Genomic DNA, 17,747 nt, shown 5'->3' with positions numbered 1-17,747 from the left:
GGAAGCTCTCCTTATTCAAAGTTTATGTTTAAGGCCAAAGTTGTGGTCCCCAAGTCAAACTGGAACCAGCTAACCACTCCAGCTATGATGCAAATAAATGCCAGTTCACCAGTCAGCTGCTACAGACTGAACAACTGTCATAACAATTTGCATATTAATGATCATGAAACTGTTTCCACAGCTTACTGTCAGGTCCTGGTGCCAATTAGAGTCATTACACAACTGCCTTTTTAAGGCTTGGGAAACCTGCAGCCATCCTAGACTGAAGAGGACATGACGGATGAGTGATAAAACGCGCCTCCTACTGAAAACGCTGCGTCTAGATGAACAGAATCAACTTTTTGGTGCAACAGTTTATTTCCAGAGTGGACTACAAACTGGGATTCCTGCTGCAGTTCTTGTTGGCGTGCGTACGTTCATGACGGTTACGTTTATCTGACCGGGAAAACCTTTTGTTACAGTGTCGGCACTTGTATGGTTTCTCTCCTGTGTGGACACGTTTATGCACTTTAAGCTGATCTGCAGTGGTGAAGGATGACCCACACTGGTCACAGAGGTGCTCTTTAACCCCACTGTGGATGAGTTCATGACGTTTTAGTTTATCTGGTGTGGGGAAGCCTTTCCCGCATTCTTCGCAATAATGCAATTTGTGTCCAGTATGTCGCCGATGGTGCATCATTAGGTTTGTTTGCCAGTTGAAAGTTTTTCCACACAGGTCACAACGAAACGGTTTCCCACCACCACAGTGATGACAGGGTTGAGAACTGGATCCATCTGTGCTGCTCTGCTTCTAAACAAAGACACAAAGACAGCGTAAGTCAGGGAATTCCTTCAACATTTTAATCCTGAACCAGGCTTGAAATAAAGAGCATCTCTGCCAACATCAAATTACATTTTATTATATCTGAAAAAAGTTAACCCATCAAAGTACCAGATACCTTTTATACCTTTACTTTAAAAAAAATGAAGTCATGCAAAACTGTACCCTCAAACAATCCCTGAAAGTGCATGGGGTGAGTCTATTTTTTTTTTATTTAATCCCTTTTTTAAGTTTTAATAATAGAAGATAATCACATGAAACCAAATCTGTTTTAATCCCACATGCGGTTTCTCAGCACGTTGCACAGTCTGACCTTACTGGTAACAGTTCTTTCTCTAAAATCAGAACACACACCTGAATGCTCCAGATCAGCAAACTGTGAAACTCTGCTTTTATAGAGGTCCTCATCAGGAGTTAAAATATGTTCAGTTAATTAAATATGATTGGTAGTTGAATGCAAAACACTATCATTTGACTTCAGTTTTTATGAGCTGTTTACTGTTTTTTAGATGATGTCACACAGACAGCCAAGACATCACATGATCTGTGTGCATGGTTCTGATGTGAAACTGCATTTGTGCTACTTCACTGAGTGGCGTAAGAATAACCTGGATGAGTTTTTAAAAGACAGTGGGTCCTTTAAAAAAATGGCAGGTAATTTCAAAGGTAACATTTACAGTAACCAAAGAAAAATTATTTTGTGGGGTCATTTTACTGTGACATGGAGAACAATGTAAGAAAGAGGACATGAGAGGAAGAAGAGATTATTTTCTAAGATAAACACAGCTCAAATATAAAACACAGAGATATGCTGTGATGTTGTTGGTATGTTTCACAGATACAACTAAATAAATAATAATAAAGACTTGTTTAAGGCTGGTAGTAACAAAATGTATGAAGACAGAATGTAAATGTGGTTCTTTGCCAAGACGCCTGTTATGTCTAGACGACACTGGTGAGTTAGGTGCCTTTCTGATGATTCAGTAATCTGGAGGTCAGTGTAATGTAGCTTAAATAGTAATAATAAAATGATAATGATGATAATAATAAAATAAATCCAGTAAAAATGGTCAGGGTACAGTGACCAGACTGAAACAGAGTGTAAAAGCAGCCAGTGTCCAAAGGAAAACTACAGACCTTCGGAAAGCTGGCGAGCTATTGCTCGAGACAAAAAAACCCCAAAACAAAACAACCTACAAGAAAGTTTTCTTTGAAGCAAACTATAAAGAAATTAAGGGGAGACATGAGACTTCTGCAGTGTAGTATAAACTTTGGCATTACAAAAGTATAACAAACTCAAGTTAAAAGTCATAACTGAAATTGAACTAATTGCTCACATGCACTTTCATGAGGAGTGTTGATCCAAAAAGGCTAAAATTACAAGAAAAACATTATAATACATACCTCACAGTAACTGCACTTGTAGAGTTTCTGTCTGGTGTGAATCTGTTGGTGGACTTTTACAGAACTCTGTGCTTTAAAAGTCTTTTCACACAGGTCACATTTATAAGGTCTCTCCTCGGTGTGGGTAAACCTGTGGATTTGTAATTGTTTGTATCTTACAAACAGTTTGCCGCACTGTTCACAGCAATAAACATCCTGTCCGGTGTGAATACGCTGGTGTTTATTTCGATTTTCTATGTGGCTGAAAGTTTTTTCACAGATGTCACAGCTGTAAGCCTTAATACCAGAGTGGGAAACCTGATGTTTCCTTAAGCTACTACTTTGAGTAAAAGCTCTGCTACACTGATCACAGCTGTAAGGTTTAACTCCTCTGTGGATGAGCTTATGCCTTACCAAGCCTTCTTTCCTGGTGAAACCCTTTCCACATTCATCACAGCTGTACGCTTTAACTCCACTGTGAATGACCTGGTGTGCTTTTAAGTTTCCAGGCTGGGTAAAAGAATTCCCACACAAGTCACATCTGAACGGTCTCTCTCCCGTGTGGATGACTTCATGTCTTTCTAGAAAATACTTCCGAGTAAAAGTCATCCCACACTCATCACAGCTGTATGTTTTCTCTCCCTTTCTTCTGTGAGGTGTGTTGGTCTCCTGAGATCGCTGACTTCTCGCTCCATGTTGGTCCTGCAGTGACAGAGATACAAACATTGAGTGAAATCCAGTCAAACATAAACTTTAAACTTCGTCCATTAATACTAGTTTTAAACATGAGATTGGAGCATGGCAGTCACCAAACACCTTGTAGGATGCATTTTTAAAATAACCCATATTTTAATAGTTTACATTTATTTAATGTTTATTGTCTGTGAAGGTTCTCAGTCATCCAGGTCATCCTAGTCTAAGGAGCTTGGAAGGAAAACGTCTGGACTTCTTTAGTTTGCCTGAAGATGTTTCACCGGTCATCAGAGAAGCTTCTTCAGTTCTAGGGTCAACTGGTGGAGAGTCTCAGATTTAAACCCAGTGGGAGTATCCCCCTAAAGAGGGACAAAAGGACCCCCTGATGATCCTCCACCTAATCACATGAGCCAAGATGTGAAAACGGGTGTGGGTCACAATCAGCCAGGGTTTCGAGTGAGCTCATTGTGACTCCTAGCCCCACCCTGTCATGTGATTTCCTGACACCCTAAACCAGTTCTTTGCCCACTTTGACCAACAGAACAGGGACACCATCACCCTTCCTGCTGTTTCAGAGAGGGACGACACCCCTATCCAGCTGGAGCAGCATCAGGTCAGAGCCACACTGCACAGAGTCAACGCAAGGAAAGCAGATGGTCCAGACCGTGTAGCAGGTAGAGTGCTTAAAGCATGTGCAGACCAACAAGCAGAGGTTTTCACCACCATCTTCCACCTCTCACTGCTACAGTCTGTAATACCATCCTGCTTTAAGTCAGCCACCATCTCTTCCAGTGGACGAGACCAAGACCAAGGAGATGGAAATCGACTTCAGATGAAGAAAGCGAGCTGAGCACTCTACCCTCTACATCAGGGGTGACGAACTCCAGGCCTCGAGGGCCGGTGTCCTGCAGGTTTTAGATCTTGCCCTGGGTCAACACACCTGAATCAAATGATTAGTTAATTACCAGGCTTCTGTAGAACTGCAAGACATGTTGGGAGGTAATTTAGCCATTTAAAATCAGCTGTGTTGAATCAAGGACACATGTAAAATCTGCAGGACACCGGCCCTCGAGGCCTGGAGTTCAACACCTGTGCTCTACATTGATGGAGAGGAGGTAGAAAGGTTAGAAAGCTTTAAGTTTCTTAGAGTTCACATCTTAACATACGTTACCTGGTCCACAAACATTTCCCACCAGGTACAAAGCACAGCAAATGCTGTACTTCCTCAGTAAGCTGTGTCAAGCCCAAATACCCAAAATACTGCTAAGTAAGTTCTACCGCTGCACCATCGAGAGCCTTCTGACTTACTGCTGTAAACTCTGGTCCAGCTGCTGTACTATGGAGGACAAGGGGAACTTGCAGCAGGTGGTGTGGGCGGCAGAGCGGGCAGTTGGCATTTCATTAACTCCCCTCAGAGACATTTATACAGGCAGACTTCAGCAGAAAGGCAGAATCATCATCATGGACCCCTCATACCCTGGACATAGAGCAGGGTGATGTGACCAAAAATATTTATCATGATATACATTTGAAAATGAGCGATTATGATATAATTGACAATATAATTGACACTAGACAAAATACTTTACAACTATACAACATTATTAGTGTGAAATAAAACCCATCAATGTATTTTCACTCAAACAAGCAGCTGTTTTTTATGTGAATTAAAGTTATATAAAAATTTTTGAACAGCCGGTTCCGCTCTCTTAATTCTCTGATAAGTCAGGGCCAAGCCAGCTCCGATCAGCAAGAACCCTGTTATCATGGTTCTGAATCTTCAGCGTCCTCGATCGACAGTCCCGCCAGGCACACGATCCTCCATGTCTGCCACCCGTCCATCGTGTATCCGGCAGGGAAAGTCCCTCCAGGACACTCGGGCTCTCCCAAGCCCAGACTTCTCATTGAGAAAAGGGTGTCAATAGCATTCAGAGATTGATCAAATCCATAATTCTCTTTTAGGTTTTAGAAACAGACTGTGAGTGTTCCAGGGAAAATAATACAAAAAACATGAGACTACACAAGGACATAAGAGCTAAGCAGGGAAGATAAGGGAGAGGAGAGGAGAGGAGAGGAGAGGAGAGGAGAAAAAGTGCATCCGCCTCCTCCGAGAGTCAAAGACTCAGTCTTTATGGTGTCATCCACATATCTGAACCAATGGCTTGGTGGTGTTCCAGGGTAGGATAGCAAAGCCCTCTTTTCCACTTCTTCCATGTACAAATTGGCCACAATGGGTGAAACTGGGGAACCCATGGCACACCCATGTTTCTGCCTGTAGAACTGACCCTTGTATGTGAAGTAGGTGGAATGAAGACACAGTTCCAAAAGCAAACACTTGGTCGATGCTGAGAGTGGTCCTGTTGCTGAGGTTGGGGTTATCCTGTAATCTCTTACGGACTACCTCCAACGCTTCCGTGACTGGGATGCAAGTGGGATGCACCTGGGTGAAAATCAAATCTCAGGACGTACTACATTTCACGGATCACATCAACTCGGTGGACCGACACATCAAATTAACTAGGGAGGATATGAAAAGTGGCAGGTTAGCCTTCTTAGACTGTGAGATTTCCATCAGTAATGGGGGACATCTAAAAGCTGACGTGTACCGTAAACCTACACATACAGATCAGTATTTAAGGTTTGACTCTCATCATCCACTGGAGCACAAACTGGGTGTCATCAGGACGCTACAACACAAAGCGAACACCATCCCCACAGACACAGCAGCCAGGGAGGCAGAAGAACGGCACATCAAGAAGGCCCTGAGTAAATGTGGTTATCCCAGCTGGACTTTTGTCAAAGCAGGAAAGGCACCTAAAGAAAGCTCCAGCTGATCCAGGAGAGAAGGACAACCGCTGCCTAAGCGAAAACCTGTAGTGATCCCATATGTGTCAGGAGTATTGGAGCAGTTGAGACACAATTTTTCTAAACATCAGGTCTCTGTGGCTTTTAAACCCCAAAACGCAGCGCCAAAAACTGGTCCACCCCAAGGATCGGGTCCCCCGACACAAACAGAGTAACATAGTGTATGCCAAAGGCGTAGATTTGGCATGGACAGAAGGGACACGTCCCCACCAATATCCAGCGATTATTGACTTGTACCCACCAATAATTTGATCTCTTCCAGAAAAGAAAAACAAAACCGATAGAAAAAACCCCAAAAAAAAAAAAAACCAATCTGTCAACGTCTTCTTCACCCAGCGGTGCAGAAAGAGTTAAATTACGTTCTCTACTGGAGTCCTACCTCATGTGACAAATATGGCCAATGTGATTGGCTGTGCCTTTCGGGGAGCTCTGTTTAGTTTTAGCAGCGGTAAGCCTGCGCTGCGAGGACCTGCAAGGAGGAGAGGAGGATGGCAGCAAAAAGGAAGAAGCTGGATATAAGAAAGTATTTTTCAAAGAAACCTGTAAATCACTTAAAGTCAAGTTCACTCATAAAATGTGTCCGTCATAATAACGTTACAGGCTATGCTAGGACATACATGCCAACCCTCCTGATTGTTCTGGGTGAATCCCGAATTTCAGTGCCCCTCCCGAAAATCTCCCGGAGCCAACAAAATTGAAAAACCATATCCCAGATTGCCTCAGCCAGTTTCCAACAATGGCTACTACTACTGCAGCTACTTAGTTTTAATATTACTCTTATTACTTTCTGGGTCGCAAAATAAAGTTTTAACATATTTTCAGGCGAGAGTGTAGCTGTGTAAACTTTAAGTATCTGAGTAGGGGAGAACAGCAAACTCCCGGCACATTGTTTTCAAACCCCCGTGGTCTTTCGCTACTCAGGTTAAACATGATATATAAGTCACTTAAATAACTCAAACATGTTATTGTTTGGCATTTTTCAGTGTTTTATTTGTTCGTGAGTAAATCGGTTTGGCTGAGATTAAAATTATTAAATAAATAATAATAAATAAATGTTTATTTATATAGCACCTTTCAAGACAGAATCACAAAGTGCTGCACATAAGATTACAAGTCATAAAAAGATTTAAAAAGAGAAAATAAAACAGGCAAAAAATTAACCAAAAGCAGTTTTAAAAAGGTGAGTTTTGAGTTGTTTTTTTAAAAACAGCTACTGAGTCCACAGTTCTTAATGTTTGGGGGAGAGAGTTCCACAGTCTGGGGGCCACAGTGGCACTATCACCCTTAGTCCTCCTCTTAGTATTTTTTAAAGCAAGTAAGCCCTGATCAGATGACCTCAAAGACCTGCTAGGTATTTTATTAGATTAGATTAGATTAAATAAAGCTTTATTAATCCCTCGGGAGGGTTCCTCCGGGGTTTTCTCACAGCTGAATAAACATCAAATAGAAAACTGATTAAAAAGAAGTGTGAGATGGTCGAAAAAAAACGTCCGGTTATATTTTAGATAGCAAGGAGCAGACAGCTGAGTTTCACTCCACCGAGAAAGCTCGTGACGTAATTCTGAAGGCTAGATCGTCACAGTCGCTCATTTCCGGTCTACCCGGCTTTCAGAGGACCACGAAGGCCGGGTCCTCAGGTGGACGCAGCCTCTGAATTTGGACACCCTCGCTGTTTCCGGCCGGACAATAATGACGGTGACATTTAACTTATTTTATTCGATGAATAAACATTGTAAAATTCAAGTTTTTTGTACATATATATATGTATGGTAATTTTAAATGGTTTAAAAGCATGTAGAATAGCATATGTAGGCAAGTATATTTCTCTTTTTTTATCAAGAAGCAAAGACAAAAAGGAAAAAACAAGAAACATGGTAGGGTTGGGAGGTTGAATCATCCGTCCCCACCAATGCTAAAACCAAATCTACACCCTTGGTGTGCGCTGTTAAGTGCCAGGAGGATTGACAGGATTTATACATCAGGGAAACCAAACAACCTCTGGCGAAACGGATGGCACAACACAACACAAAGGGCGATCGTGGCTCAAAGAGTTGGGTGTTCGTCTCATAACTGGAAGGTTGCCGGTTCAAGCCCCGGCTCAGACAGTCTCAGTCGTTGTGTCCTTGGGCAAGACACTTCACCTACCACCTACTGGTGATGGCCAGAGGGGCCGATGGCGCGATATGAAGAGATGCCAAACTGTGTTTCATTCTTCTGGTAACAGTGGCAGCTCGGGCTGCCACAAACGATTATTTTGATAGTCGACTAATCAGATCATGCATCCATTGTACATACAACTTATTGCACCAGTAGCATCTGCTCTTATATAACTATCATTAGCTTACAGCTTTAAGTGTTTAAGGTCTGTGCTAACTAAAAATAAAGACAAGATGATAGTTTATTGAATTTTAATGAAATTTACAGATTGTTTCGGTGAAGTTTAATAAACTCCTTGCTATCTAAAATATAACAGGACACTGAAGTAAATTCTCGAGCATCTCACACTTCTGATAATCAGCTGTCTGCTTGAGGTTTATTCAGCCGTGTAAAAACTATACAGTAACCTTTGTTGGCAATAACAGAGGTCAAACGTTTACTATAGGTCTTTACCAGGTTTGCACACACAGTAGCTGGTATTTTGGCCCATTCCTCCATGCAGATCTTCTCGAGAGCAGTGAGGTTTTGGGGCTGTCGCTGAGCAACACGGACTTTCAACTCCCGCCACAGATTTTCTATGGGGTTGAGGTCTGGAGACTGGCTAGGCCACTCTCAATCAGTCGTCCTGTCCCCCTGGCAGAAAAACAGCCCCATAGCATGATGTTTCCACCCCCATGCTTCACAGTAGGTATGGTGTTCTTGGGATGCAACTCAGTATTCTTCTTCCTCCAAACACGACGAGTTGAGTTTATACCAAAAAGTTCTACTTTGGTTTCATCTGACCACATGACATTTTCCCAATCCTCTGCTGTATCATCCATGTGCTCTCTGGCAAACTTCAGACGGGCCTGGACATGCACTGGCTTCAGCAGCGGAACACGTCTGGCACTGCGGGATTTGATTCCCTGCCGTTGTAGTGTGTTACTGATGGTGACCTTTGTTACTTTGGTCCCAGCTCTCTGCAGGTCATTCACCAGGTCCCCCCGTGTGGTTCTGGGATCTTTGCTCACCGTTGTCATGATCATTTTGACCCCACGGGATGAGATCTTGCGTGGAGCCCCAGATCGAGGGAGATTATCAGTGGTCTTGTATGTCTTCCATTTTCTGATGATTGCTCCCACAGTTGATTTTTTCACACCAATTCTGGGACACAGCTTCTTCTTTGGGGTTTAACGGCAGCTGGCATCCTTGTACATGCAGTGCTGCCATCTTCTGTTTCAGTCAGTTATTACACTCTTAAATCCTGCTACTTATTCCTGCGTCTTTTGTGATCTTACAAAGCTTCAAATGACGCGTCGACGATTTTGATAGTCGACATAATCGTGACTAGTCGACTAATCGTGGCAGCCCTAATGGCAGCAAAGACTTATCTTATGTTATCTTTAGAACAGAAGATAAGACAGAGAAGAACAAAGACGGCTGTAGAAGAAAGCTGTCCCGTTCGTTGGAAAAATTATTTATTGTACTTAAAAAAATGTGGTTTCGATATGAATTTTGTTTCAGTATGCAGATATGCATATGCAAATGTGATAGTTTCATTTTTTACAATCTTGTCTTCAGTGATTTCTTAGTGTGAATGTAGATTCTGAAGGAGCACAGGACAAAAATAGACTAAAGCTGCTGCTGACTGCTTTCTTTATTAACCCAGCAGCTGATGAAGTGGACACAGTTACAGTAACTGCAATATTTTCCTCACCATCACTGTTGAGCTCATCATTTCCTCTGTAGTGGCTGAGCTGAATCCAAATGGCTGAAAATGTTCCTCTGCTGCTCCATCAGACTCTTCTCCTCCTGCTGATCAGCTGGGACACAAAACAGATCTTTGTTAGACTCCAATGAAAGCTCAGAGTGTCCCACATGTTCATCAGACAACACAGAGTGGAATTCGTGTGACACCTGAGAGTTGTGATATCAGGTAACTTCAGGAGAAACTTGACAGGTGCCCAGTACTGTGAAATATTTCATTTTTCATCAGACAATTTTGAGTGAATCATGTTCAAGACACCATCACAGACCGATAGACACGTTTTTGAATGAATCAGACACCAAACCAGTCTAAAGCCTTGGACAGGGAGTCCTTTCACAGCCAGCACCAGCATCCAGATTCAAAGCACGCTCAGCTGCAACGATGAGAAACAGGAGCAGAGTAAGAGTGACCTTCATTGAGCTGACGTGACTGAACAGAGCCTCCCTCTCTCAGGCTTACTCCCAGTACGCTCAGTGAGAGAGACATTAAACACAAAGCAGAACCTATAAAGATGTTGGTTTATCATTTATTATTTCACTAATAAATACAATTATCTTTTGTCACAGCGGTTTCCTATCCCAGCTATGATGGGGCGAGAGACGTGGTACACCCTGGACAGCTCCCCAGCCTGTCGCAGGGCTAACACAGAGACAGACAGCCATTTCCACTCACACTGACGCCCTTTTAGCTGTGAACTCCTTTGCAAACATAATTGGACATGCACAATAATGCACAGCTATGATAGAATGATTTGCTAAACCTGCTGTCCATTCTGCTGCCATTATGCATTAAAGAGCAGCTGCATGACATTCACAGGTGATATACGATATGCCTCAAGTGACTCCAATGGTGCCCAAAGCAGCAGCATCGCTTCTTCCTGTAATCACCATGAAAATCTTTGGTCGGAAAAACCAGGAGGGGGTGTTAATCAAAGCTCCTGATCAAAAACTGGAATGTGAAGGAAAGTGATCTTTGCAGCTGCTCCATGAAAAGCTGCAGATGTTACTTGAAAACATGCAGATGAACTTTTAATTTAGTCTCTTTTGGCAAAAATGGGATTTCCAGGATTTGCCAAAAACGACTGCAGGAACTTAAACTGTTATAAATCTGTCACCAATATGTCAAACAGACCTGTTGTGACTAAGCCAGAGAGAAAATTCCTATTAAAAGAAGAAGCAACCAGTCAGTGTTGTGCATCCTTTATGTATCTGTAAGAAGTCTCGCTGACATGAAAAATCTCGGATAATCTGAAGAGGAGGGCAGCAAAAATACAGCATCACAGCTCTATAAACATGCTTCAATGACCAAAAGGACTGGATTGATTACAATGTAGGTGTAATAACACAGAGCCTTAAAAGCACTTGCAAACCAGGTGATTTCTTTATTTTATATAGAAGCCCTGTTCATTAAAGTCTACTTACAGATAGAAGTAAAGATATTAGACATAAAAACTCACAGAAACACCTGAAAGCATTGTCGCATATGATCAGCGGCTAACAGAGGGAGGATGAGCTGACTTGTAGCAAACACTCGGTCTGTAGAAAGTAGCGGAACATAGAAAACAACAGACGAGCCTGCTCTCGTTGGAAGCAGAGGCGGATTCTCTCTCTCTCTGCTGGTATGAGTCAGTGTCTCTTACCCATCAGCCTCAGTGAACGGATCTTCTATGTTAGTCTGTACAACAAACAACAAACGCAACAATGACCGTGTACACGCCCGTGTGTGCCCGCCTGTCACAAACAGCAGCGGTAGCATCAAAGTCAGGCCCAGCCCGTTTGGTGCACCAAACAGCTGCAGCATGCTGAGCTAATGGTTAGCTGGTGTTTTTCTCCAAACACTCTCTCACTCTTCTCTCAACGTGTTCACAATAAACTGTGAACAGACACCGAGGAGAGCAGCAGAAGACCTCATTCAGGAGCTAAACTCAACATGAACTGAACTCACAGCAACGTTAGCTCGGTGCTTACCTTTAGATGAGAGAAACTCGGTTTGTGATCCAGCTGCAGCTCTTCTCCGCCTCTTCCTGTTCCTCTTTACATGCAGTTTACAAACAATGAATAGGTGCATTATCGCCACCAACTGGTGTGGAGAAACTAATGTGATTGAAGTTTGATCTATGTGAGGTTTTTACTCATTTTCAGATTTCTGACCTTTTCTGTTTTAAACTGTTCTCTTTAATCCGGTGCGTCATGTGAGAGTCTCCTCTCTTCCAATTTATCCTGCATTGTTTTGAATCCTGAAAAAAACCTCCCTGCAGGCAGGGATTGCTCAGTAGGTAGAGTGGTGGCCCCACGATCGGATAATCGCGGGTTCAATTCCCCTGAACAGCTACCCTGAGGTACCCCTGAGCAAGGTACCATCCCTACACACTGCCCCCCGGGTGCCCAATGGCTGCCCACTGCTTCACTGAGTGAATGGGTTAAAATGCAGAGAGGGATCAATAAAGTAAACTTTCTTTAAACCATCTTCCCCCCCTCGCTGTTGACCTGTTTAAGCCGTCTCTTCCAGAGTTAATGAGCCAGTATCCAGGAGAACATCATGTTCTATCTCTGTTTAAATGTCTGTTCTGTATTCTGAATGAGATCCCTTCTCCTTACAGACAATAACTATCACTGAGCTTTTTCTCTGCCCTAAGCTACAATAAATGACTCTGATTTCATTGACTCTTTGATGGATTTGTATAAATATGAACATTAGTGCTGATCGATGTCTGCCTGCCCATCTTCTCCACAATCACCTCTACCTAAATATTTAAACATTACATTTAGCACTTGCTTGTTTTAATTTCTTACTTACTGAGTATACGTTCTGTGTATGGCCCATTTTATGCTCTCATTAAACCAGTGAGATATATATATATATATATATATATATATATATATATATATATATATATATATATATATATATATATATATACACACACACCAGTACCCACCTTATTACCGACATTAAAGTACAGTAGTATAGGCCTATTTAACACCATATACAGTTCAGACAAGACAATTGTATTTCTTATATGAATGTTATTTATTTTAACTGTCATAAACAAGATGTGACAAGTGATCATAATAACAACTGAACTGCAGTAAAACATTCACAGAAGGTGGGACATCCAATGTTTAAGTGATGACGTATGAACCCTGCTTCCAAAACTACTCTGCTTCTGTGGTTTATCATGTTTTAATGCTTTGTATCTTGTTCTATTTAATCTGAACAAGCCCCTAAAACAGTCTGTGATCACCGTCTGCCTCTCTTGTTTTTTATACCGCTAATCATTTTCAAGCTCACTTTTTAAAACCTTACCATTAACTACAGCCCAGCCCATTGAGCAGTATATTAATGACTAACCTTGTATTGTGGGTGGATTATCTCGGTTGTTCTCCTGACTGAAGTTTGGTTCGTTTACAACAACAACAAAAATAGCTTTCATCCTCCAGCTTCACTGTGCATATATTAGACTTGTAGTCAAGACCGCCTAAACCAAGACCAAGACAATACCAAGACCAGAGGGTATCGACACCAAGACAAAGTCGGGATGAGATCAAGACTGAGACAAAAAAGTGTTTAAACTGCAGCCAGATGCTGCTTCGTTTACGCATGTCAGGCATATTTATGTGTTTTTGCGATGCACTCGCACAGCCCTCCTCACCTCTGTCTACTGTCTCACTCACTGAGTGGACAGACGCACGCACCACTTGACTGTCGCATCTCTCACCCTCTGTTTTTCACATAATGATGTTATCCTAGCGAAAGGAAATTAAGTGAGGAGCCGGCTCTCGCTCAATGGGAGTCGACTCTTCTAATTCACTATAAAGCACTCTCTAAGCACGGCTCTTAGAGCCGTTTTGTGCTTGACACATTATCCAACGTTACGTTGTGTGTCATGGATACTGTTGACTCCAAATCTCCTGACCACTATGCTGATCGGAGACGGCAAGACCGAGACAGTGAGAACAAGACAAGGTAACTGGAGTTTGAACTTGTGATCTGCACACACTTTAATGGTGTATAATATGATACTATGGTTAGTGCTGTCAAGAGATTAAAAAAAAATAGAGATTAATTAATTATGATTTTTAATTAATTGATCTAATTAATCTCTTTTTTAATCTCACCTAAAAATAGCTGAGGAAAGCCCTCAACTTATTGTGGCAGACCAAAAGACTGATATAACAAAGAAAGTGACTTTATAAAGTCATTTATTGTTTAACAAACGTTAAACAGATGCAACCATTTACATACTGTTGTATTCTTTTGTAAAATAAGTGGAAAAATAAATACAAATAAAATCAAATAAATTAAGTGCTACAAGTTAGCACATCAGAGTTGCTCTTTTCTGAGCAATACAGCACTGAAATTCCTCTGCTTCAGATAATGAAAAATAAAACTGACATTGCAGTGCTGCAAGTTAGCACATCAAAGTATTCTTCCATCACAAAAAAAAGTGCTGAACATCAAGCAATCTATTCTAGTAGGCTACAAATGACACAGCAGCTATGCTGACCACATGTGTCTCATTTCTTCTTCCTCAGCCAGTCGCTAAGACACACCAGCCTGGTAACATTTTCTGGAAGCAAGGCTGCCCTTTTCTTTTGCACTATGTGGCCTGCAAGGCTAAAGAGTCTCTCACAGGGTACAGAGGTAGCTGGGGAGGCCAGGTACTTTTGTGCTAGGACTGACAGCTTTTCATAGACTCCTGAGTGAGCATACCACCACTGCAGGGGACAGTCATCAATACTGATGCTGGGTTCTGCTCTGTAGCGCTGCAGCTCTCCAGACTCAATTCCATCTTCTGAGTCAGAGTCAGACCCCAGAAGGAGTTCGCTCCTCCTCTTCTTCTGAGCTGGTCCATCATCCTCTGTGGAGGGCTGGAGACTATCTGCTCTTCTGGGCTCTGCTGCCTGGAGCATATTCTCCAGAATGGTCCACACCTGAATGAATGAATGAATGAATGAATGAATGAATGATTGTGATTAAAACTAAGTGCTTTTTTTTTTATTTTATTTAATCTTGTAAAGAACTTTGTGTTCCATATAATAAATAAAAGTTTGATTTGATAATGAATTGGACTCATTAGTCCAGCTTAACCTTATTGTCCTACCTGTTCCCTCTTTTCTCTTGGAAGACATTTCAAATCCTTAAACCGTGGATCCAATGCTGTGGCCACCTCGAACCATATCTCGTTGCCATTAGCTCGTCGTGCTGCCAGATCCTTCTGGAAGGCATTCTTGAACTTCACCACGTAGGCAGGATCATCATCAGTAATGTCCATGACACGGTACAGATGGCGAAAAGCAGGCAGCACTACAGAGCAAGAGACGTAGGCCTCACCACCCAGCAGCTCTGTCACATACCTGCAGAGGTGGAGAGGTTTGCTAAATAAACCTAGCTGGATTCATTTAAATCAAAGTGTAACTGATTTCCAATTTAATTGTCCTTAAAAGTTCCTTGTTATGTTCATTAATTTTGATTTTACACATGTAACAGTAGTTTATATAATTAAAATGGGAAGGTGTTTATTTGAACTTACTTGCATGGTTCAAGCAGGAGCTCCAGCCTCTGCAGTTTCGCCCACTCAGCTTCGGTTGGCAAGACCAACCTGTGGTTCTGTTGGTCCAACGTAGCCTGGACAGCCTCTCGGTTACATAGGAGGCGTGAGACCATTGCGAGAGTCGAGTTCCACCTGGTGGGTACATCCTGTATAAGTTGATCGCTCTTCTTTCCGAGTGCTACTTGTTGTTGGTTAAGTTCTGTGGTACTCGCAGGGCTTTGTTTAAAATGACCAACAATCTTGCGGCACTTTGCCAGTACACCGACAAAACCACTGCTATCGAGACATACCGTGATGGTCCTCTGGAGAATGTGAGCATTGCAGGCGATGTGCTCATATGGAAGTGCTCTCATAGCAGCCAGCATGTTTGCTGCGCTGTCTGTGCCAATGGTGGATATCTTGTTTTCAATACCCCAGTCATTTGCTACCTTGAGGAACTGTTCGGCGCATTTATCAGCAAAGTGCCTGGTTTCTGTTCTCATGACGGTCAGTGCAAATGAGTTGAGGTTCCACTCACTATCAATAAAGTGTCCAGTCACCCCAAAATAGCTGTGGTTGCCAGCTGAGGTCCAGTGATCTCCGGTTATAGCAACACAGTTGGGAGAATCCTCCGCCAAAATCTCAAGTTTGTTTTTCTTTTCGCCGTCGTACATTTTGCTGATTTTGGTCGTTACTGTAGTCCTGCATGGTGGCTTGTATGACGGGTCATTGGACGCAATTTGCAACACCTCTGTCAATCCTTCGTCCTCTACTATATTTATCGGCCTACAGTTCATCGCTATCCACTTGGCAATAACATTAGTCAGCCTGTCGGTCGCAGACTTGCTCATACGAGGGGTATTCTCTAGTTTTGTTTGGTGAAAAGCTTTGCTCTGGCTTGCTATATTGCTAACGTCTTCACTGCTAGCTGTTGCTGCACTCGCGGCTGGGTGCTTTGCGTTGAGGTGATAGGCCAAACTTGAGCTGCTTCGGTGGTAAGCAAACTCCTTCTTACACTCTAGGCAGACCACTTTACCTTTGTCAATGGTGCCGTCGGGGCGTTTATGAAATACAAATTTCCCGTTCATTGGGCCAACAACTCTCAGATGCGCCTCCATATCCACACTGTAAGCTAATCACCACTTCTCACCTTGACCTCACAACGTGACTCCACCCCCAACAAGTCAAGCACAAGGAGCCCAGCACATAAAAACGGATTTTATAACATAGCAACTCTCATACAAAATCAATGACGTCAAGAGATTAAAAATTAGATTAACGAGATTAAAAAACATAACGCGCTAAATAGCATTGTAATTAATTAATCGCAATTAACGCGATAATTTGACACCCCTAACTATGGTTAATATAATATGCCTGGCCATGGAGCACTGAGCCTGCTGTGTGTGTCTGTCTCTGGCACTTCATCCATTATTGTGGGGGGGGGGAAAAACTGTGTTGAAACCAAGACTGAAAGTGAGATTTATTAAAATAGATATTTGCATATTGACCAACACAACAGCGAGTTTTCACACAGCATTGATACCAAAAAGGGAAAATATCGCCTCTTTTATCTCCATGTGGATACAATCTTTGTCTGTTGTAATGGTGGGGAGTTTTCTTCTCACAGTCACTAGGCATAACAAAGACAGACAAAGTGCCTAATGACCATGAAAACATCTGACAGTTATCTGCATTGGGGTTTTTTGTTGTTGTTGTTTTTTCCATCTCCACACACACTAGATGATGTTAGAAGCTAAATCAGATGAAACACAGATTTCCCACCACATTCAAATAAAAAGAGGTGTTTCCCATATCATTTGGACATCATTCCTTTGGACAACATGGATCTAGTGGGAATCACTTACTACTACTAATAATAATAATAATGGATTGCATTTATATAGCGCTTTTCGGGGCCCTCAAAGCTCTTTACAATTCCACTATTCATTCACACACACTGGTGGAAGCAGCTGCAGTTGTAGCCACAGCTGCCCTGGGGGAAGACTGACAGAAGTGAGGTTGCCATATCGCGCCATCACCAGTAGGCGGCAGGTGAAGTGTCTTGCCCAAGGACACAACGACCGAGCCTGTCCGAGCCGGGGCTCGAACCGACAACCTTCCGGTTACAAACGAACTGCCAACTCTTTGAGCCACCATCGCCCCATAAATAAAAGAGATCACTAAACTCACATAGACACAAAACAGGCCTAAATACACACTTGAATATACTCATAACACTGCTGAGTGCACTCTTGGTGATGCGGTGTACCTGTAACCAGCTCTGAAAACTTTTACTTAAAAAGCCAAAGTTGGTCTGTGTGTTCACTTCTGTCTCACAGCCTACGAAAGAGGATTTGAAATTATCAGATTTACATCCTCCTTACAAATAGAGACATCGATTATGGTCCATTAGATTAAACCAAAGAACTAAAGAATAAACATCATTTAAGAAAACTCCAGAAGACTGGGCTATGGCTGGTCTCACTGAAGAACAACAACAGATTCAACTGCAGACTTTAACTTCTAACGGTTCTTTGCTGCTTTAC

At 42.3% G+C, this 17,747-nt stretch overlaps 2 protein-coding genes across 2 annotated transcripts; both read right to left on the bottom strand.

Moving 5' to 3' along the window:
- Positions 1-293: 293 nt before the first annotated feature.
- Positions 294-11,673, bottom strand: LOC146625989 (uncharacterized). The gene is made up of 4 exons (XM_085363106.1): positions 11,633-11,673; positions 9,615-9,720; positions 2,225-2,905; positions 294-790 (listed from the first exon to the last, which is right to left on the bottom strand). The coding sequence occupies exons 2-4, from the start codon at positions 9,633-9,635 to the stop codon at positions 371-373; spliced, it is 1,122 nt and encodes a 373-aa protein (XP_085219232.1). The 5' UTR covers positions 9,636-9,720; positions 11,633-11,673; the 3' UTR covers positions 294-370.
- Positions 11,674-14,151: 2,478 nt separating this feature from the next.
- On the bottom strand, positions 14,152-16,042 carry LOC146625988 (E3 SUMO-protein ligase ZBED1-like). Its single transcript, XM_085363109.1, has 3 exons — positions 15,199-16,042; positions 14,770-15,022; positions 14,152-14,599 (listed from the first exon to the last, which is right to left on the bottom strand). The coding sequence occupies exons 1-3, from the start codon at positions 15,993-15,995 to the stop codon at positions 14,183-14,185; spliced, it is 1,467 nt and encodes a 488-aa protein (XP_085219235.1). The 5' UTR covers positions 15,996-16,042; the 3' UTR covers positions 14,152-14,182.
- Between the last annotated feature and the right edge of the window lie 1,705 nt (positions 16,043-17,747).

The sequence above is a fragment of the Diplotaxodon limnothrissa genome, linkage group LG9, assembly GCF_057381915.1.
Source record: "Diplotaxodon limnothrissa isolate DT_005_m linkage group LG9, D_limnothrissa_male_GT1.1, whole genome shotgun sequence".
Classification (NCBI taxonomy): domain Eukaryota; kingdom Metazoa; phylum Chordata; class Actinopteri; order Cichliformes; family Cichlidae; genus Diplotaxodon; species Diplotaxodon limnothrissa.
Note: the sequence above shows the minus strand (reverse complement) of the source record. Positions and strands in the feature narration are given on the sequence as shown.

Bases quoted from the DNA above. Each gene is read 5' to 3' on its own strand.
- LOC146625989 (XM_085363106.1), bottom strand. From the start codon at position 9,635: ATGATGAGCTCAACAGTGATG. The intron at 2,906-9,614 runs GTGAGGAAAATA...CTGTCACTGCAG, and splicing joins TGATGAGCTCAACAGTGATG to GACCAACATGGAGCGAGAAG. The intron at 791-2,224 runs GTATGTATTATA...GTCTTTGTTTAG, and splicing joins ACAAGTGCAGTTACTGTGAG to AAGCAGAGCAGCACAGATGG.
- LOC146625988 (XM_085363109.1), bottom strand. From the start codon at position 15,995: ATGAACTGTAGGCCGATAAATATAGTAGAGGACGAAGGATTGACAGAG. The intron at 15,023-15,198 runs GTAAGTTCAAAT...CCACCTCTGCAG, and splicing joins CTCCTGCTTGAACCATGCAA to GTATGTGACAGAGCTGCTGG. The intron at 14,600-14,769 runs GTAGGACAATAA...TCATTCATTCAG, and splicing joins CAAGAGAAAAGAGGGAACAG to GTGTGGACCATTCTGGAGAA.